The following is a 22,877-nucleotide window of genomic DNA, read 5'->3' as shown; positions in this document are numbered from 1 at the left end:
AAGAACATTCTGGAGAATATGTGTGAAAAGTACTTTTCACAGGCACTCCTACTTCCTCTTTAAAATGTTTATATTTCAGTGGTAATTTAATCACACATGCAATAATACGTCAGTTACTATTAGCTATGTTCAATGAAACGACAGTTATATTCTACAAATTGAATCTTTTATTGTTCGTTATAAGGAAGCAGAGTGGATTTCTGATTTATTTTACCATATCCTTCTTCAGACTTTTCACATCAACCACCAATTTAAGGAGCACTGAGTCAGGTTTGCAGTTTTATTTGCAGTCTTACTTTTATTTTATTTTAGGGAAGATATCAACTTATATAAGACAGGGATTACCGACACAGTATGAAACAGGATGCTTATAGCAAAAGGGAACAGCTGTCCAACTCCCCTAAACAAACTAAACAAAAAAAACAGCAAATAGAAAAAAAAACTCTTTCACATCACTCTATGTTTGCAGACTTGTAAATTTTGTCATTTTTAAACATATATCATCTCGTAGAAAAAAGTTTGCTATTAAAACAGCATTAAGACAATATAAAGTAAATAAAAACATAAAGAATTGGATTGTAATATGTAACTCCTACAGAAAGTGCTGCAGTTTGGGCGATGACATGACTGACAGGAGCACAATATTTGCCTCAATGTTTCCAGGATTACACAAGACTTATCTTACAATGTATTGGTTAAACCCGATGAGTTAAATAAATGGCAGCAACTTCTTAATGATGTCATGTTTACATAGATGGAGCAATGTGGGCCAAATGATGAGTCTGTGTTACAATTTTCAAAGTGCGCACATTTTGTTGAGTCTGATGATGTGTCGAAGCTACACAGAACGTCTTGTCATTCTGTTCATGTTCATGCTAATGGTTGATTGACATGTCATTAGGCCAATAGGCTTAGCAGGCTGAGGTTAATGAGAGGAAGCAGAGCTGTTTTTAAGATACCCATAATGCTCTGCTTTTGTACCTCCTTTCACTACAGCTGACAAGGCACAACTGAACATAGATTAATAATAAAAAAAAAAAAACATACTAAATTTTAAAAAAGAAAAAAAAAATCCGACAGATTTACAAGCTGAGTGAAATGTTGCTTCAGGTCAGTCTGGGTCCAGGTCCAGGTCTGGGTCTAAGCCTGAGGTCTCAGGTAGAAACCGGGTGTAAAGCTACTGCTGTGCTTTCTTTGCTAGAGCCTCGGCCTCCTGGGGAGAAACACAGGCAAAGGGGGGGGGGAAGGAGGGAGAGAGTGTGTTATATTAAAATGGAGGATATTGGTTTATATATCCCCTGCCACAGCAGAGAGGAAACCCCCTCTGTTTCTATGGTAACCGGCACACCTCCCTGCACTTCCTGTTGCAGCAGAGAGGAGGCGCCAGTGTGAAGGAGTGAGAGGAAGAGGAGAAGAGGCCTGCTTGGGTGAAAGGATATCATGAACAGATGTATTATGTAATATGTCTGTTTTCTGAGGATAAATATATATTAAAAGCACATAAGCTGGTGTTACAAGAAATATGGTTACGCTGCAGGAAAGTTGGAGAGAGGACAGCTATGTGTTTGTGTTGGGTTCATAAGCTTTTACCTTGGAGCCTGGGGGAGCAGTCAGACCTAGAAATGCATACACAGCGTTGTCCTCTCTGGCATCGAAGAAGGCCTCATAGTTCTGAGAAAGACAGAGTAAGAGGTGTCAGATCGATCGGAGGATCAGTTCACCTAAGTCTGAACTCCAACCTGAGGAATGATAATAGGAAAAAGACTTTGGATCAGTGCCTGAGGGCGACAATCTGAGCAGCAAATGCCACAAGGAGAAGTCTTTGTGAAAAAAAGTCATTGTGGAGGTTGTGTTATTTGTCCAGGGAGAGGCCTCAGTAGTCAATCTGATAGGAGGGTATTGTCTGTGAGAATGCAACTCAGAGTAAACAAGCTTACACATTCACCCATTTACTGTGTAATGGGTCTGCAATGTCCCTCACTCTTGATCCCTCACTCCCTCTCATTCCTGCATGTATTTTCCTTCGTCTCTCCCACACACACATACCGGTACACACAAACACACAAACATATTCTTCAAAAGGGCCTTACAGCTGCAAGTATCCTGGGAAATGCTGTTCTCTTTGTCTGTGACATTCAATACAGCCCATCCTGCATGTACAACTTTACTTCCAGCCATCCATTAGCTCCACAGCATGGTGCCTCGGTGCACTTGGGCTTAAAGGGATAGCTGGGGTTTTTGAAGTGGGGTTGTATGAGGTAGTTATCCATAGTCAGTAGTGGTGTAATGAAACGTAGTTGATCTGTGATCCATACCGATTGCCCCCCCACGGTTTGGCACACATGTGAACCGTGGATTAATTGCAAAATTTAATGTCTCATTGTAGACAAAGTAAACAATCTGCTGTAAGTACAAGTCATGGACAGACAGCGTGTCGCTTACAGGGATTTTGAAGAGCAGCGTCCAAACCAGTACCTAGTAGTGAGATATTCAGGTATGTTTACACACTGTTTAATGTGCTGCAGCTGAGCAGCTGATCGGCTATCTAACCGATGTTAGCGGTGCACTTTTCCACGGTGAATGTTTGTTTGGTGGCTCGTTCAATAAGCTAAACTGCAGGGCAAGACGTGTGTTCATGTTTGTAAGTTATTAAGTTTTGATGATGTGGACACAGGCTGTTGTTTCATTCACTATGTTTAAAGGAGGAAGGTATGATCCAAAACATGAGTTTTGTGATCCGTTGCACCCATAATAGTTAGTGTATTATCTGCAGTAGATTTGGGTCGGCACGCTCCCAGTTTGGAGAAGCAGGCAGGCGTTTTGGCACAGAAGCTAAGCAATGTACTAATGTGGACGGGGCCAGCTGCAAAATATATTTTAGCCACCTAAAAAAAGGTCCACCTAAAAAAATCAATATCAATTTAAGTGTACGTTATATTTAGAATATTTTCACCACTTTATCTTGCCTTCAGACAGCCCTTCCCTTTGGCACTACATTTTCTCAACTGTTGAACTTCCATATTCCTACACATGCCGCGTACTGTATTGCACCGCAAATCAGCTGTTTGGGTCAAACAGTGCTGTTGTGGTGTAACACAGTGAGCAGCATGTGTAGGTTAGTGCCAAAGGAAAGGGCTTTCTGATGGCAAGGTGAAGAGGTGAAAATATTCTATATATAGCATACACTTAAACTGATATTGATTTTTTTAAGGTAGGCCTTTAATTAAGTGGCTAATACAAGTAATACAAGTATAAGTAATACACTGACTATAGATAACTACCTCATACAACCCCACTTCAAAAAATTCAAACGATCCCTTTAAGGCCCTGTGTCTTTGTTAAGGCAGTGACCTAGCATCTGCTAACACTGGACAGAGAGTCAGGGCACAGTAGAGTATCTGAGCAGGACCTTAGTCAGGGTATTAGAAATACTGAGGTCATTTGTTTAAATTCCCCCATCCCAACCCAATCCCCCAAAGTGTTTTTCAGTAGCGACCAAAAATGAAGGCTATGAATTTCTGATGATTTTATGTTTTTCTCATTTTATGAACTAAATCTGATGTCCACACATGATTGTTTTAAGGAATAATATAATATTTTCGGAAATGCTTTTATTTGCTTTCTGCCGAGAGTTAAATGCATAGGTTAAATGACAAGATCAATACCGTTCTCACTGCTGTCCATCAATCACAAAGCTGCAGCTAGGAGACAGTTAGCTTAGTTTAGCATAAAGACTGGAAACAGGGAAACAGGTAGCCTGGCTCTGTCCAAAGGTTAAATAGTGTATAAAAATACACCTACCAGCACCTCTAAAACTCACTAATTAACCCTTATTTTCTTTTAATTCAACTCTCAGCAAGAAAGTGAAACATATTTCCCAAAATGTCAAACTATTCCTTTAAACCTTCTCAACACAGCCAAGATAATTATGGTTAAAATTTAGATACATTTTATTATGTTTTATTTTAATGTGATATTTTTGCTGCAAGAGTCAAAGTCAAAGCAACCATAACTGACTTCTTTGCGACTTGGGGGCAAACAGAACAAGCTAACATTTACATATCCTAACATGTTAGCAGCTAATGATTTACACATCCACCACAACATTAACATTAACATTAACTTTCCTTTGGGGTTGTGTTTCTGGCCACTGGATGAATATAAGTCCAATATTTGCTCTCCTGAAAGCTCTGTTTGAGCCTCGAACTCCTTGGGTAAAAATATCTGGCTCTTTAACTGCGAAATGCTCTGCTATGCTTGCAAGCTAGCGTCTAACTTTGTCTGTGTGCTGTTTGGTGCTGGACAGGTACCGTACAGCAGGATTTTTTGAGTTTTTTCATTTAAAAACAGCTGCCTGCTACAGGTGGAAACAAGGTTGCTGAACACGGCGAGACCAAAACAAAAACAGTAAAGTTGTTGGCCGTAAAACCAAACCAATGAACTGAAAAGTGCTGAGGGGAGTTGCAAAGTCAGGTGATAATCATTGGTGGATTTGTCACCATTAACTGCACTTTTTACAATATAAAAAAATGTATTAATGCAGCTTATATATGTAGCCTAAAAACATCAGAATCAGCATTGTACCTTCTTTGTACTGCTACAGCCCAGTGGCTGAGCTATCAGAGCAGTAATTACATGACAGTCACATTCTATTAATGCAGACCATCTGTGTGTATATGTGTGTGTTTGTGTCTCACCCCACAATATTTGCTTTCGTTGAATATCTGTGGGGGGAGAGGGTTTCCCGTGGCCGGCCTGGACTCCTCCGGAACGTTCTCTCTCATCCACTTCCGGTTGGCCTCATTGGCCGCAATGTCACACTCCTCAAACTCGATCTTATTGGCCGCTAGGAAGCCCATGACATCCTGCTGCTGCTTTTTAATCTGCGTGTGGGGGAGATGAGACAAGGAGACAGGGCGGAAGTTGTCAGTTAGACATGTGTTAACTTCAACCGTATGAGGAAACAGAAGGGCTGAGGTTCACCATGCTGTCATCAGTCTGCGGCAAAAATAAGGACATTTCCTCTCTGCTGTGAGAAATTACATGACAGAAATGGTTGGCTGCTCTGTTACTAAGTTACCACTCATTTGCTGGCAAGTGAATGAAGTGAATGAGGTGACAGAAGAGTATTGAAGAGCGTGAACTCAGGTCAGGGACAGATAATGTTTTATCTGTATGGAAAATGCCAAGATTGGAAAACTGTCCATCGCACACTTTCATTCAAACAGGAAATTTCACTTAGTGTATTCAAAAGCAAGCAATGGTCTATGTCTTTTTTTTTCTTACAATAGAGTGAGCGTTTTCCTCACAAGGAAAGACTGTGTCTCACTATCTATCATTTTCATCCAGATGTGATTATTTTCTCTTCTCTTCTCTCACTTGTCTAATTTCTGCCACCTTTAAAATATTACATCCTCAACAACGCAAAACAATACGTTTCTGAGAACACAAATAAGCAGCTCTACAACTCAAAAGGAAATAAAAATCTATTTTGGATGACACACATTAAGGGATCCCACCCATTTCAAAGTGCAGTTCAGGTGTGGCCCTAAGTTGTTATGTCACCAAGTATTTCCCAAATACAGTCACATACAGCAAGATTAAAGAAGCTACACAAGGGATAAAAAGTATGTGTTTGACTCTCTGTGTCGTTCCTGCTTGTGCCTCTTTCTATATGGATGTGTGTGTGGGATTTAGTGTATGAAATTGTGGTCCAATGGAGACTCGGTGGGTGTGTGTAAGAGGGAGGATGGCCCTACAAGGCCAGACGGAAACAAGAGCTCCTCTGGGACTCGAGAGGAGGTAACTGGTCAAACACGAGCCAAATAAGGCCTGCTGCAAGGAGACACACACATCCAGCCTCAGCTGCACACACATACACACACCTAAAGCCAAACTAAGCCAACTTCATGACAAAAAAAAAACACAACAAGGTTCCACGGATGCTAATCAATATACTGTCTTCCTATCAGTGCAGAGACCTCCACGTGAGGGCTCCTCCCAGCTTTATGGCATGCAGATGAGACAGGTGGATTATTTAACAGCCATCTGCTGGAACAACACTGAGGCATGCAAATGAGAGAGCTGACAATGCTGACAGATTAGCCGTTTGAATCATTTAATGGCAGTTGCACTCTGGAGGACAAAGTCCTAGAACCAGCTCTCTCCACCTGCTCTGGAAACCAGCGCGGGACAGAGCAACCGAGCGGAACGCAATGAGCTCAAACTCACTTTAACTCGCTCTGTCTCTCTAAACACAGACAATCCTCTCTGAGGGAAGAATCTGCACAGCCTCCTCTTCACTCTCACTCATCCCCCCACTCCAAGGCTGTTCTCTTATTTGACTTATATTTGATTTGTAGATATGACTTTTCTTTATCAAAAACGACAAGGATTAACTTTAGCTTAAATTGTTAGAATGACAAGTTAAACATACTTTTCTCCTTTCTTTGGTTGCACTCTGGCTATTCCCTCAACAAGCCTGCATTGTACTGTTGCCAAGCAAAATTAATTTGTAGGGGAAACTGGCCACATGCCATCTGTGGTCCTAACTCTAATTGCACAGTGAGAGCTCCCAGCTCTGCCCATTTAGCTCTTTTCATTGCTCATGGTGTCTTGAGTGGAGCTCCTGGTGATTTTAATATGGAAGGAAACAGACTGTCCCTAGCTTTGGGTGTGGTAATAAACAACTATTCTTCTCCTGTTGCCTCGTATTTTTCACTCCTTATCTATCTCCCTGGAATGCTAGAAAATGCCTCCTCAGACCTTGCTAAAGAGACAAGAGAGAGCTGAACCAGACCTGGGCCTGCAATCAGTCTACAGGCAGGACCTGTTGGCCTTCAGTTTTGTTTTCAATAGTCCATGCTTTCTCTCACAATACCGAAGTAGTTTGTCTAGGTAATGTAAGTGTTTTAGCCATGCTAGCAGCATGGCTCGATGGATGGCAGTGTTGGTCTGCCACTTTGGTGATTTATGTCAAGGACTACTGGATGGACTGCCATGAAATTTTGTACAGACATTCATAGAGGATGAAGCCTGCTGATTTATGTGATACTGATATATGTTTCCTCTAGTCTGCCAGCAGGTCAAAGTTTTCACTCATGCTGTGAAATATCGCAGCATTTTTTAGATGGATTGGCACCATTTTTGTGCAGATAAGTTTTAAGTGCCATCATCAGGTCGATTTGGTTTATGACCAAACACCTCTAAAACTAATGGCATTCCTATCAGCCACAGCAATACTTTGTGTTTAGTGCTTGCTAATTAGCTATGGTTAGCATGCTAACACGATTAAGTAAGATGTACACATTATATCTAATAAACATCAGCATGTTAACATTGTCACTGTGAGCATGAAAGCATGCTGACATTAGCATTTAGCTCAGGGCACCGCTGTGCTAAATACTGCTAGTGTGGCTTTTGATTCTTGTGTAATGAATTAGGGCCATGAAAATGTTTCCAGGTAAATTGTCCCTTATATAGAAGTTTATTGAACTAATTTCAAATGTTTGGTCCTAATTTTGGTGCTTTAACAAACTGACTGAAACAGACATTGATAATCAATTACAAACACTATTTTGAACAGATCTGGTATTTACTACACACTGATACCATGATTATTTGATTACTGGTACTGACCTCGCGCTCTATTTATATGTTATCATGTTCCCAAACAGTCCATATATACATCCATGGAAGAACTGCAGCAATCACTGGATGATTCATAAAAGTTAGTAAGTCTGGAATGATCACAGCTGCATTTAGTTACTGATGCAACAATATGAGTGTTTATCTGCACACTACAAAGTTTCTAATTCATACAGTAACTGACATTTTAAAATCACATTTTGACCAACAGTTCACGGTGCTAACATATTTGTTCATAAGAAGTAATGATGAAATAGATCCTATGCCTCTCAAGTTGAAGAGGAACATATCTATTGTTGCACTGATCATTGTTGGACCTGTGGAGAAGGAATCTGCACCAAATGCTCTTTGGCTTCCACATCATCATCATCATCCTCATCATTTGAGTGTTGTAGTGGCACTGCAGTGAGATCAGATCCAGACCTGATCAATCCCTTAAAAAGGTCAGGCATTAGCAGCCGCCAGACAATGCCAGGCATTGATTGGATGGACTGTATCCACAACACAAGCTTGGATCAATATGCTGCACAGTTGATTCAATCGGTGATGTCGACTGAGGCTGGGGGTCAGTTCACATTCAATTCACACATGGATAAAAATGAAAACATCTTAACTGAAAGTGTTTCACTATTTTTTTTATACACAAAACTGAATGCCCTTCTTTCTACTTTTTTGAAAACAGGAAAATCCCCTCTGTAGACTAGAGGAAACATTAATCAGACTCCAGCCATGTATGCTTGCAAGGGATAAAGGTTTTGTCTTGATTAGATGAAGTCTGATTTGTCCTGCAAACAGACTTACTGGAATTTTAGCAGCAACAGTAGCCTCCGCCCAATCCTGAGCTCAGTCAGCATTACAACATCGTTACAAAAGAGCCTTACACTGCTGCTCTGGCTGGGCTCCCTCCCTGCTGCCAAAAAGGTGAAACAACAGCAAAAGGCCAAACCTGACCTATTATACAAACTCAAGCCTGACCTATAGAACCTGATGCTAAACTCAGAGCGGGAAAAGAGCTGTATATCTGACACATAGAAATCATAAGACTTGGACATACACACATAAATCTGCACACAATCACACCAAAAGAAGTTATACCTTACTCTTAGTGCGTTTATTGTGTCAATAAGGAACTTGCACAATAGTGTTACTACAGGGCGTAAAGGGAAATGAGGCAGTAAATGTGTGCTGTGGTTCTGGCCATTGTTTTTGGCTATTTCCACTGACGTCCACAGTCTGTATACACTGCCACAGGTGTGTATGTACTGTATTTACATGAGCGTATGTACTGTATTTACATGTGTGTACTTAAAAAAAATCCCTGTTTGCTATTCAAATGATTCTCTGGCCTGAATGTAACCTAAAAACCAGGTGAAACAAGAATATGTGGTACTATGCTGCATACCTGTATACCTTCTGTATGTATCTAACCTATATGTACAAATATCATACAAGTGTGTTTTTCTTTTAAAGTTTCTGAATGGCTTTCTTTAGGCTACAGCTAAAGTTTATATAAGGACATGCATACGCATAGCAGTACGACTTAATCTTAACAAAGGCAACGCCAGTGACTCCAGAAGTCTCTCCACAGACTTCGCAGTGAGTCACAACACCACTTCTTCACTCTGCTTCTCATTACAGAGGTGGAAATATGATGACGTCAGTTTGCAGGGATACCAACCTCCACAAGGGACTAGCACAGGTCAGGGGTCAGGGGAGAGCTAAGCTGGCAATCAATGCTTTGCTCAGGGACACTTCAAAAGGAGCCATAGCTGATGGTTGAGATAATTCATTTTGTGAAGTTTATGATGTTCTTTGTAGTATCAAAATAGTGATGATTCACTTCCATAATGATTTATGACACTGCACTTTGTGTTGCTGTGCTAAGCAGCATTATATCATGAGACTATAGTTAGTATTTATAGCAGCACTTTACTTCTGGATTGCAACAACTGTTCCAGTATTGTAGGGCTTCACCTAACGATTATTTTTTCAGTTTTCAGAAAATAGTGAAAATGTGCATTATAATTTCCCTCAGCTCATGGAAATGTATTAAAATGTCCTGTTTTGTCCGACCAACAGTCCAAAACTCCAAAGATATTCAGTTTACTGTCATATATGACACATAAAACCAGCAAATCTTCAAATTTGAGAAGCTGGAAACAGACATTTTTGGGCATTTTTGTTTGAAAAATTACTAAACTGATTAATTGATTATCAAAATAGTTGCATAATAAACTGATACATTAATCAAATAATCCTTGCAGCTTTATTCATGCTATCATGTTCAACACTTGAAGGCACGGAGAAAAAGACAACTCAGTTGCTCACTATGTTTCATTACTAAACAGTGCATCTCTCTAACTGACCTTTATGCATTAGTATACATCTTTATTGAATCAGCTGTGGCTGCCTTTTATCAGATTAAACATTAATAAACTTTGTTCTCAAGATGTCACCGTCCTTGGTGCTACATAAAACCATTTCTGATTCAGCATAAAATCACTAAAAGCTATAAATGTGCTCTGACACATTATACATAAGAGACACATATAGAAGAACTTTATATCTTTAGAAAGTACAGCTGTCTGAATAATGCTGACTGAAGTGCTGAATCTGATACATCCCTCCGGCTGACTTTACACCAACTCTCCCACTGACCTGCAATCATTTTCTCAGTGGAGCAAAAGCTTAAAATGTTGCTTTTGAAATACTGACTGTTACTCTGTTCACATAGTCAACTAGACCGGAGTGATTAATGTAGCAGCAGATGCTGCTGGATAGTGGAATGAAATCACATTGTTTTGTAGCCACTGATGCAATCGAACTGCAAGCCTGGTGAGAGCAGAGCGTTTCAACCACAATTAATCATAAAGCAGCTTCTCACTCGTCTGACTACAGATGCACTCCATTAAAGAAAGCAATGAGAGACCTTTCACAAAATAAATGTATAAATAAATATAATTCATGGGGTAAGTCCTATGTACTTTGTAATGTAGTATCTAAATGAATCCAAAGACTTTACCACACTAGAGCAGATCAAGATATTGACATTGCTGCTGATCTGCCATCTCTAAAAACGGATGCAGGATGGAGACGATAATGTGAGTATAAGTGTGTCCGTGCAGCACATAAAAGCACATAAGCTCATCCATTTGGTCTGTGTAGATCTAACAGACTACACTAGAGACAAATCAATGAGAGGTAATGCATTTTCCCAGACAGGCTCCAGCACGGTGATGGCATCATTGGCTCTAAAGTCCGACCACTCTGACATTACAGGGAAGGTCTCGTCCTGTAAGGCTTGCTGCTGCTGCTGAGCCGTTGCAAATGCCATTTACTGTAAGGGCAATAAAGTTACCCAGAGCTGTCCGACTGAAAAGAGCCTCTGTGCTCGATCACTTCCTCTGTGTGTGAGTTGTGAAAACAAGCTGCCAAATGAGGTTAAATCATCCTTAAGGTGATCTAAACCTCACATGACATGAAATGACAAGTGAATTTTAATCTAAGGCACCTTTGTGCAGCGATAACAAGTAAATATGGATGTTTCAGTGCAGTGGTGGCCTCTATTTCTGTTGCATTTCCATCAGAAATCTTTCAAATTTGACACTGTGTGGATGCTAGTGCTACTTTACATCACAGTTTGTGTTAGGAATTTTGCAGCAGCTGTAATTTGAATATATTTGATTACAAGAATAACAAGTTGTAGCCAGAATTCAATGTTTAGTGCACTTCTACAGTATAAACAGCACAAGTTCTTACTGATCCAGACCTCCAGCAAATTTTTAACTGAGCATAGCCTAAGTGATCCTGGGCTGCAGCTGCATGTCTAAAAAGGGGGCCCCGGAGAATTGCATCACCATCATTCCTCTCCACTCTGGAAGAAACTGGCGAGCCTGAAGCTGAAGGAGGCTGCAGGACAGTGGGGGAAACACTAAAAACTACTTTGCAGAGCAGCTGCTCCCCTTATCAAACATACAAACTCCCTGTCCTGGCATCAGGTGACAAAGCAGGGAATTTGAAGTATTTATTGATTATTCTATTGCATGCCTGTCTTGTTTTTCAGCCTAGTTTAAAAAAAAACCGTCACTTCAAGAAACAATGTGACAAACCACAGCTGAGAGAGAAGTGTGGCTGCTCATTAACCAGCCTCTCATTTCCTCCCTGTCTCTTCTTCTGTGACAAAGTTAAAGGCAGAGAGACAGAGAGGGTGGGAGAGACATTGAGAGACTCCATCTGTCTCCAAAGTCTCGAGGAGGGCAGAGCAGCATGTTTAGTGATGAGTCAGACCACTCCAGACTGAGAGGATGACAACCCCATGGACATCAGTTAGTGAGTTCAATAAAAGTTCAGTCGCCTTTCTGTTGCCAAACAAGCACTGGATGCTGCAGATGTGCTATGGTAACACAGTTATAAAACCTCACACATAAAAGCCATGCCATTCTTTAATCCCTTACCGAAGTGGATCCGGAGGACGATGCTATGTACACTTTGATCACCATGTTAAATCCCTGACGATGGAGTCCGGTATGCAGCGGTTGATTTGCTCTGCTCCTTGCGGACACTTTGCAGGCGGATTGCTCGGCAGTGGCACAGAAACAAACAACAACAAAGTTCCCAGGCTGAAACGCTGTGTGTCTGGTTGTAGGCAGCGCAGACAATCTGCGCAAATGCTCCTGTTCTCAGCACTGGATGGAGCTTTGCATTCCTCCTCCGCCTCTACTCTGCCTCCCCGCCCCTTAGAGCCTCTCTCTCTCTCTCTCTCTCTCTCTCTCTCTCTCTCTCTCTCTGTGTGTGTGTGTGTGTGTGTGTGTGAGTGGTGCACACACTCGGAGACACGTACACGCACACAAGCAATAGACCTATCATAATGGCAAGACAACAGGGTTATATTGTCTGAGTATTTCAGCATCGACCCTATTGTCTGCGGGCACAGACCTATTGTTCTTGTTTACTTTGCAAACATGCACCGCTGCAGGTGATCAAGTAAAAACGTAGGTATGCTTGTGTTGTGGCGGCGAATAAAATACAAATTCTGCTGTGATTTTTTTTTTTTTTTTGAACACTTCGTGTGCGCTTTTGTGTAACAGCACAGCCACTGGAAGCGCCGTCTTGAGCAGCCACATTCATTATTAGACGGGCTTTGTGGGCCCCCTGCAGGCGTCTGGGGCAGACGACGCAAACGGCTTTTTTACTGAAACGAATTTAGGAAAGCCGACTGACAAACAAAAAAAATGTGTCGGGAGAGGAGTGGGCGCCATATTGGACTCAAGCACGAAGTGAATATATGGTGAAAATGTCTCCCTGCCGGGCGCTGCAGATGTGAGCGCTTGCTCTTTTAGACAAGGATGCATGGCTTTACACAGTGGCATGTTGCCTGCCGCCGGGGCCTGTATAACGGGGCTTACAGGTTAGCCGCGCGGCCTCTCACTCTCTCTCTCTCACACACACACACACATACATACACACACACACAGTCTCTGAACACACTCGTGTGCAGGCAATATGTCCTCGAATGCAATCCTTTCCTTCTTGCAGGCTTCCTCCCATCTCTCCCTGCAAGAAGCCATTCGCGCAGACCCCAGAACATCACCGGCTCCTAAATTCCAAGTGTTCTGCAGCCCCGAATGGCGTCACCTGATTGGCCGAGAGCCTATCAATCATGCGTTTAGCCGCACCCCTCCCCCCATTCAACCACTCGCCTCTCTGTTCAGTGTGTTTACTACACTGCCGAGCATAAGGGAGACACTCGTCTTCACATGCACTGAACCCACTGAGAAAAACAGTTTTTAGTTGTATTTGTAAGAAAACCTCCAAGAGATCAACATGCCCAAGAGAAAGGTACGTATTCTCAAAATAATAAAAATAGTTTGAGGGGGAAATCAGCTATTAATGCAATGCAAACGATTGAGAAGACATCCCTCTGAGACATTACTCAATTATAACGCAGCGTATAGCTGTTATATATCGCTGGTAATTTTTGCCTATTTTCTAGATATAATGTACATTTTTTGTGTGTTAGAATGAATATTTTCCTGCTCGGACTCGGCCTTTAAAACGCGTTTTCATGTCAGAGCCGCTGTCCTTTGGAGAGTCAGAAGTCTCTTTCGGTCTCCATGCAGTTAAAGCACAAGCAGCAGCCATGCTTTGCAGCTCTTGTCCACCTTCGTCGCCGACCTACCGAGAACAAACGCTTCACTTATCGCCATTCGGCCACCAAACCGCCTCAAAGTGCCACCAGAAAATACATCAGTGCCTTTCCTTTGCCTTTTGACCGCAAAAACAAACATTCGCCGTCGCGTTTCGGTAAAATAATATATTTTCTCTCTTTGTTCATAGTCCCAAATGGCTGCGATGGCGTGGCTCTGCCGCCCGGTGGCGCCCGCGAGCCCACGCAGGTCCCTCCCCCTTCTCAAAGACTCCCGCGCCAGCTTTCAAATCTGAGCTTCATGCATTGAATGAGAGAAAGAGATGGGGGAGTGAAAGGGAAAAGCAGGGCCTGGGCTCTCAAAATATGTCCCCAGAGGCCCACATGGCTGAGCTCTCGCAGCCCATTTCTGAAATCACGCATTAGCCCTTTATTTCTGGGCTGCAATCCATTAAAACCATCTGTATTTGAAATAAAATAGTGTTTTCACATGAAACCAAAAAGTTTTTTCAACAGGTTTGTGATTAAGCGTAATAAGTGCCTGAAGCATTTACCAACTGTTTCTTGTTCATATAAACACTGGTTAAACTCTTAATAATGCTATTTTTTTCTTTTTTCCATCTTAACCTGTTATATTTGTGTTTTTCAGTCACAGGGAACAGAAGGAGGAGAAAAGGAGGAGGTAAGAGTTGGGCACGTTAAGTAACAACATAAACATGTGATTAGAATTAAAATTGAATCACTGTCTGGGGTTATGTGAGGGCTTCATCATGAAGAAAGTACTTTTTATATTCAATTCAAATGTGTGTTTCCTGAATACAGTCCCAATCAGTATGAATCCCCTGTGATAACAGTCTTTGTTCTGTTTCAGCCCCAGAGGAGATCAGCTCGGTTATCAGCGGTAAGAAGACACACATACAAACTCATTTACATTATCAGATGCAGTTAATGAACATGTAAAAAGTAGTAAAATGCTTATAAGTAGTCACACACACATAACTAACTATATAAAGCCACACAGAGAATCAAAAGCACATATAAAAACTTTATCTTCTTATTATTAAATACTCAAATCAGATTTCTAGCAACACTAAACTGCAAAACATGTTATTTTTACATTATTAAGCTTGAAAATAGGTCAAAAACATTTATGTAGTGCACTAGGTTGCAGTAAAGTTGACACAAATACATGAGAGTTGTTATAATTGCTTATAACACAAGTAAAACTTGATTTAGAAACGTTTTGGTAAGCAAAAACTACAGGGCTGGGCATTAAAAACATCTGCACATGTAACTACTTGCAGCACTGACTAACTACCTTTAATGGCATGAAGGGGGTTCTCAGATTGATTACTTTTAATATTTAAATATGGTCTAAAATCTTCAATAAACCTTTAAGGAGAGCCATAATAATGATATAAAGCATCTTTCTTAGAGGTTTCCTTCAAGAAAGCACAGATTAGGGTTTTATTCTTTGTCACTCACTTTAAGAAGTGTGTTACTTCAGTCAAAGCCCACCCATTGTCCTCAGAAAAACAAGAATATTTGTAAATTAGCAAAGAAAGTATTGTTGTCTTTAAGTAGAGCTGTTTCTTAATCTCTTTCTCTCTCTGTTCTCAGAAACCGGCCCCACCCAAGCCGGAACCAAAGGTCAAGAAGGCAGCAAAGGTAGGAAACGCTCGCATTGCAAAGCAGGAGAAGACACAGGTAGCGTTTGAATATTCATCCCTCTAACAGCTCGTCCTGTTGCTTCTTTTACAGAAAGAAAAGGCTGTGAACGATAAGAAGGAGGACAAGAAGACCAAGAAGGCAAAGGAGAACGCCGAGGCAGAGGCGAACGAGGAAAACCACTCTGAGAACGGAGAGGCCAAGACCAACGAGGTGAGCAGACTTCTGGGGGAAAAAAGTTCTCAATGACAGTAAAAGTTGGTTATTGTAGTCTTTAAACATACAGCATCATCTTAAAGATAGTTCAAAGTTTTAACTTTGGCTTGTGTGCTTTGTCCTACAGGTGGAGGCAGCCCCCGAGGAGGCCAAGGAGGAGGCCAAGTCCGAGTAGCACCACTGCCCAAGCTTCCTCCTCCTCTACAATCCCTCCCCCCCAAACCCCCCAGCCAGCCAGCCAGCCCCCCCAAGTCTCTCACATGGTTTCCCTCCAAGGCGTATTGTTAACAGAGGAATATTTTTATCAATGATTTTATAAGTATCCGTACAGATTTTTAGCACAAAAAGCAAAGCTGATTATGGAGCGCCTTGCAGATTTGCAGTGGTCATATCAAGTGTCTGCAAGCAAGATGAACACACTAAAATCTTTTTTAAATGGCATTTCATGATTGTTAAAGGCTTGTTTGGTGTAGAAAGTGTGTCCCTGCCGGATTGGCTATGTTGTGAGTTGTGTATTCCTGTGTTTTTTCTCCTCCCCGATCTTCCCCCTCCTCCCCTCTTCTTCCTCCTCCACAGATTAGACCTTCCTCTCCTACAGTTCAGCCTTTTATCCATGTTTTATTAACGGTTCAGCCATGTTAATGTGGGTGATTCTTTTAGACCTCTAAATGTGCAGTGAGTTCCCTTTGCTTCTGTCTCACGGTCTTTTTTTTTTTTTTTTTTTCATTGAAATCGTGTTTTAAAAAATATGCGTGTGAAGCGTGTTGTCCATAAGAAAGAGGAAGACGAACATGTGAAACATTCCGGGAACAGCGATGCCTCCGACCCGTCTCCTAGACGACCCTGCGTGTAAAGAAAAAAAAAGAAAAAAAAAACAGCTCCTGCTCCATCCACGCTGTCATGTCAGCTTTTCTAAACACTCTGATTTTTTTAAAACGATTGAATTTGGAAACCTTCTCTGACAAATGCAGGTGTCTGGTCCCTCTCTTATGTTCTGAAATTCTCTTAATAAAAAGAAGTCCTGGGAATTTTCCTCGAATCTGTGTCTCGAGTTTGTTTCTTTAAGAGATAGAGAGAGTGATAGAAGTTGAATCTGCCAAATTGACACAGTAATTGTGAATTTTATGAACTTTATAAGCATGCATCTACTTCCAAAGTCAACTTCAGTGTTAGCTAAAACTTCTTAGCTGTAAATTCCAACACTTGTCACTTTGTAAGCAAAGGCATCAACGTATCATTATAAAATGAAAATTTAAAGCTACACTGTAGCCTATAAACCTGTGCTTAACCTAGTTCTAATGTGGTTTCCATTATTAACCACATGTAAGAGCATTTCAGTGTTTATCTGTACAAGGAGATGTATGATCAGACCTTTAAGGTACATGGTTGCATTCATTTTAATAGACGTGGGACATTAAACAGGATTCAGACTGTTGCTGTGACCTCTTGACTAAATCCCTGTAATGTATTTTCATATAGACATTTGAGACTGCTGATAGAGGATGCAGATTCTGACTCGACTGAGACAATACATCCGACTTGTTTCCCTTGTCAAGCTACAGAGTGGAAGTTCAGCAATCCTCTGAACTTAATTGGTATTTGTTGGCTTAGACTAGATTTAGATTAGATTCGAGATCTGGACAGTTATGTCCGCTGTGTTTCAAAGCAACATGAGCTATTCCACAGATCTGTCGGGAAGTCAGATCAGCTCAGAGTCAGCCACAGCTGGGACACTATTCCAGAAAGATAAGAACATTATACTCGACAACTCCATAAAGGCCTCTAGTAAAGCCTTTTTTAAGATACCTTTTATGCTTGTAGCCTTCACAAGAAAGAGGGAGGTTACAATTTCTTACAGAGGCCTACATGTATACCCACTGATGGAGCAGACAAGTGCTCCCCTTTAGGCTTCATACACTCAGATTTAACTCTACATGAACTCAAAGAGTATAACCCACATTCACCTCCACCCTCAAACAGCATATCACCAGTTTATTTAGTAACATCATAGTGTTCATAGTGATCTGCATACACAAAGCTGCATACATCAGTTCATGTTAAGAGCATGCATGAGAAAACGCATGCAGTCTTTTGAGCAAACACACTATGAAAGGCTTTTGTATGTATTTGCCTCCAGCACTGACAGTGTGTCCAGCGTGTATCCTTCATGCATGTTTGCTGCATTCTTTCAAGCCTGAACCATACTTCTGCTGTACATTAAAACGTGCAAAGTAACCTTTTTTAATCACATGGTGCAAATTTGCAATGCCTTCCATAAACAGCTTTTTTTTTTTTAAAAGGATTTGATCAGCTGCAGCAGACTGCAGCAGGCCTCTCTCTCTCTGTGTGTCTCTCTCTTTCTCTCTCTCTTGCAGGCTACAGAAGCCGTGAATGTTGATTTAACTACGAATTACTGAACGCGTTTTACAAAGTGCACGACGCCTTGTTAGTTTTCGACTTTTCTTCCGCTATTTTGTGCGACACTTGCAGCCCTTCTGACCTGCATTGTCATGGCCGAGCACCGGGCTCCATTTTGTCGATATTTTGTCGTGTGGAGAGCGTTATTGCGGCGCTCCGCCACTAGATGGCAGCCTCGTCCTATTTTTTTCCCCCTCATTGAGAAGCTGTGCTCATGGCATCCTGTGGAGAGCTTTGATTAACCTTACATTTTATTAACTGGTATATTAAAAGTGTTATTATTTCTCCCGAGGCGTATTAGATGACTGAATAATAGCAGATGGATCATGAAACAGCACTATAAAGGTGAATCCCTCCAGACTATAAAAAAATCTCCCATTCACATCTCCCTTCATACTCTTTTAATCCTCTGTCAGCATCATAAGTTTGATGCATTTACTTTTCTGTTTAATCAAACTGTTCAACTAAGAGCAAATTCTCAGGCCCGGGTTGTTTGCATTCAGCATCCTCCGTGTGAGCTGTTGATGAGGTGCAGTGATGTGAGGGATACTAAAAGGAAATACAGTATTGATCGGACAGAAAGTTTCTGATCTCAGCCACGGTGGTCTCTCTTTTCCGCACCACCTTCTTTCATCTGTGCAGTCCTTGTGATATTCCTCTTCTCCTACACCTTCATCGATCAGTCCATTCATCCTGTCTCCTGTGATCAGGCCTCTGACTCGTTACCGGCTTTGATACTGAGATCTAGACACACACACGTGCACACACACACACACACACACATAGCCCTCTCTCCTAAGGCACTCTGACATCAAAGAGCTAATTACTCCAGTATTGTTTTATCTGTGTGTGTGTGTGTACATGCTTGTTGCCTGGCCTCTGCCTGCAACTGAATGTTTGTCTGCCTGCTTAACTGTCTGTCTGACCATCTGCCAGTCTGCCTGCTTGTCTGCTGTTCATCCTCTTCTTCTGTCACTTTTTGCCGTCTAGCCTGAGTAATCACAAGGGAGTTGTGCCCCAGCCTTGCACACAGACCCCCCCCCCTCCACCCGCACCTCCCCCCACCTCCCAGCCCAGTGCACTCTCATTCTGTCCCCTCTCTCTCTCTGTCTCTTTGATGGGTTATGATATGTTGACTAAAATAGCTCCTTTTCCCTTTTTAAAAATGAACATTTCCTATTCTGTCATCCCGTGCATTTCCAGGCACCCTTTCTCCTTCCCCACGTCATATCCACTGTCCACATGATTGTGGTTAACTGATCAAGGTCTTGCAGGCGGGAGGGGTGAATGAGTGTGTAGTAGGAAGGGAGAAGGGGGATGGGGGGAGGAGGGGGAATTCTCTGCGTAAAAGATGAGGATGACCTTTTGCGAGGAAGTGATTTAAATGATGTCCTCTCATCACCAGGGATACCAGTGTGTAAATGTGGATGAGCGTTTGTTGTGGAAAAAACGTCACACTTTTGCACATGCTTACACACACACACACACACACACACACACACATACACACACACACACACACACACAATAGCAATAGAACAATACACTTTCCCATTTTGTGTAGAAAAAGCCTGAGTCAAATGTCCTCCCTCCAGACCAGACCTTGGTGATGCTTGAAATGAACAGATGTTTAGTGGCAAGGTTCTCTAATATGCTACTCTGAGAGGATGTTGTCTGGCCGTCTTAAACTGTTTGTGTTCGACTGTCTTGTTTATCCGCGAGGCTGGCTGCACTCTGTACGGGGGTGGGATGTACAAGAGTGAATGAATGGAAAGAGGCAGGGTGAGAAGGAGAGAAAGAGAAAGTACCGGGAGGTGAGGAAGAAGAGGGAGAGGGGTAGGCGGTGTGGGGGGGGAGAAAGCAAAGAGGAGATGGAAGTGTGCAGGGGGAGAAGAGCTGGATGCAGATGGGGATCTATTCTCTCCGCACACGCAGACAAGATGGAAATCAGTGGGCGTCTGTGACGTCAATCAGTGTAGACACAAGCAAACACACACACAAACACACACACACATACACACACCGAGACACCCCCCTCCTCCTTCTAGTCCCATGCTAATACATGCTTCACTGCAAACAGCAGCAGTGCTACGGATTACAGGCATAAACATCAGCACATACAAACAGCCCCCCCCCCACCCCCCACCCACCAAACTCAAACATACGCACACTTAGACACGCAGATCTGAGTTTCATCTCTGACCTGTCTGATGATGTCGTGCTCTCATTTTTGTCAATCATGTAGTAGAATCATAGATACCTATTTTCTGTCACAGTCAGAATCAGTAAGGCAGAAAATAGAAATCTTAAAAGTTTCCACAACAAAGCAAACATGTAGGATCATTCATAAGGTTAAAGGGTCTGAAAACATGTATTTCATACTTTGTCCTGCTTTGTACAATGATTAAAGGGGTATTCCAGCAATTTAGTTTATTTATTTAATATGATAATATTATTTAATATAATAATAATAATATTTATTTATTTAATTCCATAAAGTTTGAGGAAAGACATGAATTGTCAAACCTAACTTTTAGTATGAGTGAAGCTTCAAAAACACTAGATCCTACATTTCCCATAATGCAACTGGCTAGCATCTTAGATTAAACCCTCTCTTATTGGTAAACACTGTCTTGGCTTTGCAGGCTCGCAGGCTTTCCAATTACAGTAAAAATGATTACCCTGATGACATCACGTTGACATCACCAGAGTTATATTTTAGTCTTTGCATGGTGAATAAACTGAATTTTATGTGCAAAATTGGTTGAGTGCCTCTTAATCTTAATTAGGTTTGCAGCTTTTCACGTCTGTTCTAAAGCAATAGTCTTATGCCCAAATGAAGACTGACACAGGTTTTTCTTGCTGTAATCTTGCGTCCTGTTTATACCAGACATACCAGACAATGTAAGTGATGGGGGACGATATCCACATTCCTTCTACCATACAAAAATATGTATTACACATTAGTCAGTGACACATAGGCTTCTGTGTGAAGTAAAATCATTGGTAAACTTCTACACCAGCCAGCTGCATGTACACATGTGCTGCCTTTTTCTGTGAATGGTGCACCTCACTCTGTTGAAAATCTGCCTTCCAGTCCGCCTGATTGATCACCCATTATGTAAGCTTGCGTCTTTGTCACATGGCTAACATTATGATCCATTATGCTGCATTTAGTTTGCGTAATTAACAAAGTGAGGTCTCAGTGACCCACAGGTTCCTGAATGGATTTGATACCTAAGAGACAGGCAGCGCAGACACCATTCAGGAAACATAATCATCACCCACCATATTCTGCATCAGTACACAATTTTGGTTGATATGTGAGGATTTTGAGTAATGATGGTACAATTTAAGCCTGGAAACAGACCAGATGGATTGAAGCCGCAAGTAGAATAACAAAAGTAATATGATCGACAGGTTTGATTCCTCAAGGTTTTCTGATTCAGCCTCCATGTATGGCATGTATTTGGCAAGTTCGCCTTTAAGAAATCATCCATCCATGTCACAGAGTCGTGACGACACATCTATCTAGAGAAATGAAAAACTATTTTTGAAACACTCCTCACTGCCTTTCCAATTTTGCTTTTAAGGATGAATTAGCGGATAAAGTAAGAGTGCATCAATTTCAATATGGGGGCGGTGTATGTGCATATCTGACAAGGGGGATTGGAGGTGTGTGTGTGTGTGTGTGTGTGTGTAGTGGGTGGTGGGTGGTATTAAAACTAAAGATTCAGCAGCCACTTTCCTTGCCAATTGCTCTATTTCTTTGAGTAAAATGGTTTTCTTGGCTGTTTTTCATCCAGGTTTTTATCCTCTTGTATCCTCAGCTGGAAGAGGACTGAGTCATAGCAGTCAAGGAAGCAGGTGGGTGGGAGGCACACAGTGGGGGTAGGGGGTGAGGAGAAAGGTAGAGGACGTGGGTGGTACGGGTTAAGGGGGGTGAGGGGGAGGGTGTAGTGAATGAAAAAAAATTATGAATGGTGAATACTACAGTATATATACATTTTATTACCTAGAATTCATCAGTCACAGAAACCTTAAAATTATAGATCTTATCTGCAAAGGAGCATGAAACACTCACAAGTCATCACGGTTTCTATTTATTGTGTGCCACTAAGTGTTTTATAATAGCACGTTTATTCATCCCATTTTATAATGGCATTCAATAACATTGCACTCACATGAGACTGTAAATGGCTGGCAATGAAAGAAAGTTACAGAGGAATTAATTTGGAGGGGAGATGAAGGGAGATTGGGGTTCTTGATTCACACTTTTGATAGAGCAACATGTTTCATCCCTTAAGCTTCTGCCAACCCAAACTTGATGCTTTTATTATCATTTATACTGCAGAGGCTGAATGTGCCCACAAGCAATTCCTATTTTAGCTCAGAGGTGTTAAAAGATTTGGAAATTTGAACGAATAAAAAGGTTATAAAATGATACAGAGAAGATAGTCAAATCAAATATATTGGCCGCAGTGTGTGAGACACACAAAGAGAGAAGGACATATGTGTGGGTGATGTTCTCTTTTTGTCTCAGTGAGTTTAAAAAGGTTTGTTGAGGGTAGACAGGTGGGCAGGCCATTAGTAAAATTGATGTGCATGCAGCTGTGTGTATGCGTGTACACATGTGTGTGCGTGTGTGTGTGTGCTCCTGCTCTGACATCACTGCTGCCGTCACTGCAGCCACCTCACAGTGACTCCCTTGTGACTGAAGGCCTGACAACCTCCCACGCTCTCCCCATCAACTCCCCTGCTCTCACTCCTCTCGCCTCGCTCT

General features: G+C 41.7%; 2 protein-coding genes across 2 annotated transcripts; one reads left to right on the top strand and one right to left on the bottom strand.

Moving 5' to 3' along the window:
• Positions 1 to 278: 278 nt before the first annotated feature.
• On the bottom strand, positions 279 to 12,365 carry sh3bgrl (SH3 domain binding glutamate-rich protein like). The gene is made up of 4 exons (XM_067598724.1): positions 12,102 to 12,365; positions 4,698 to 4,883; positions 1,591 to 1,671; positions 279 to 1,213 (listed from the first exon to the last, which is right to left on the bottom strand). Exons 1-4 carry the CDS (start codon positions 12,144 to 12,146, stop codon positions 1,178 to 1,180), a joined length of 348 nt encoding a protein of 115 aa, XP_067454825.1. The 5' UTR covers positions 12,147 to 12,365; the 3' UTR covers positions 279 to 1,177.
• A 959-nt stretch (positions 12,366 to 13,324) lies between these two features.
• Positions 13,325 to 16,715, top strand: LOC137189076 (non-histone chromosomal protein HMG-14A-like). The gene is made up of 6 exons (XM_067598725.1): positions 13,325 to 13,485; positions 14,442 to 14,474; positions 14,664 to 14,693; positions 15,413 to 15,460; positions 15,554 to 15,673; positions 15,804 to 16,715. The coding sequence occupies exons 1-6, from the start codon at positions 13,471 to 13,473 to the stop codon at positions 15,849 to 15,851; spliced, it is 294 nt and encodes a 97-aa protein (XP_067454826.1). The 5' UTR covers positions 13,325 to 13,470; the 3' UTR covers positions 15,852 to 16,715.
• Positions 16,716 to 22,877: the final 6,162 nt, after the last annotated feature.

This window comes from Thunnus thynnus, chromosome 9 (assembly GCF_963924715.1).
Source record: "Thunnus thynnus chromosome 9, fThuThy2.1, whole genome shotgun sequence".
Lineage (NCBI taxonomy): Eukaryota > Metazoa > Chordata > Actinopteri > Scombriformes > Scombridae > Thunnus > Thunnus thynnus.
This window is presented reverse-complemented; position numbering and strand designations above follow the sequence as displayed.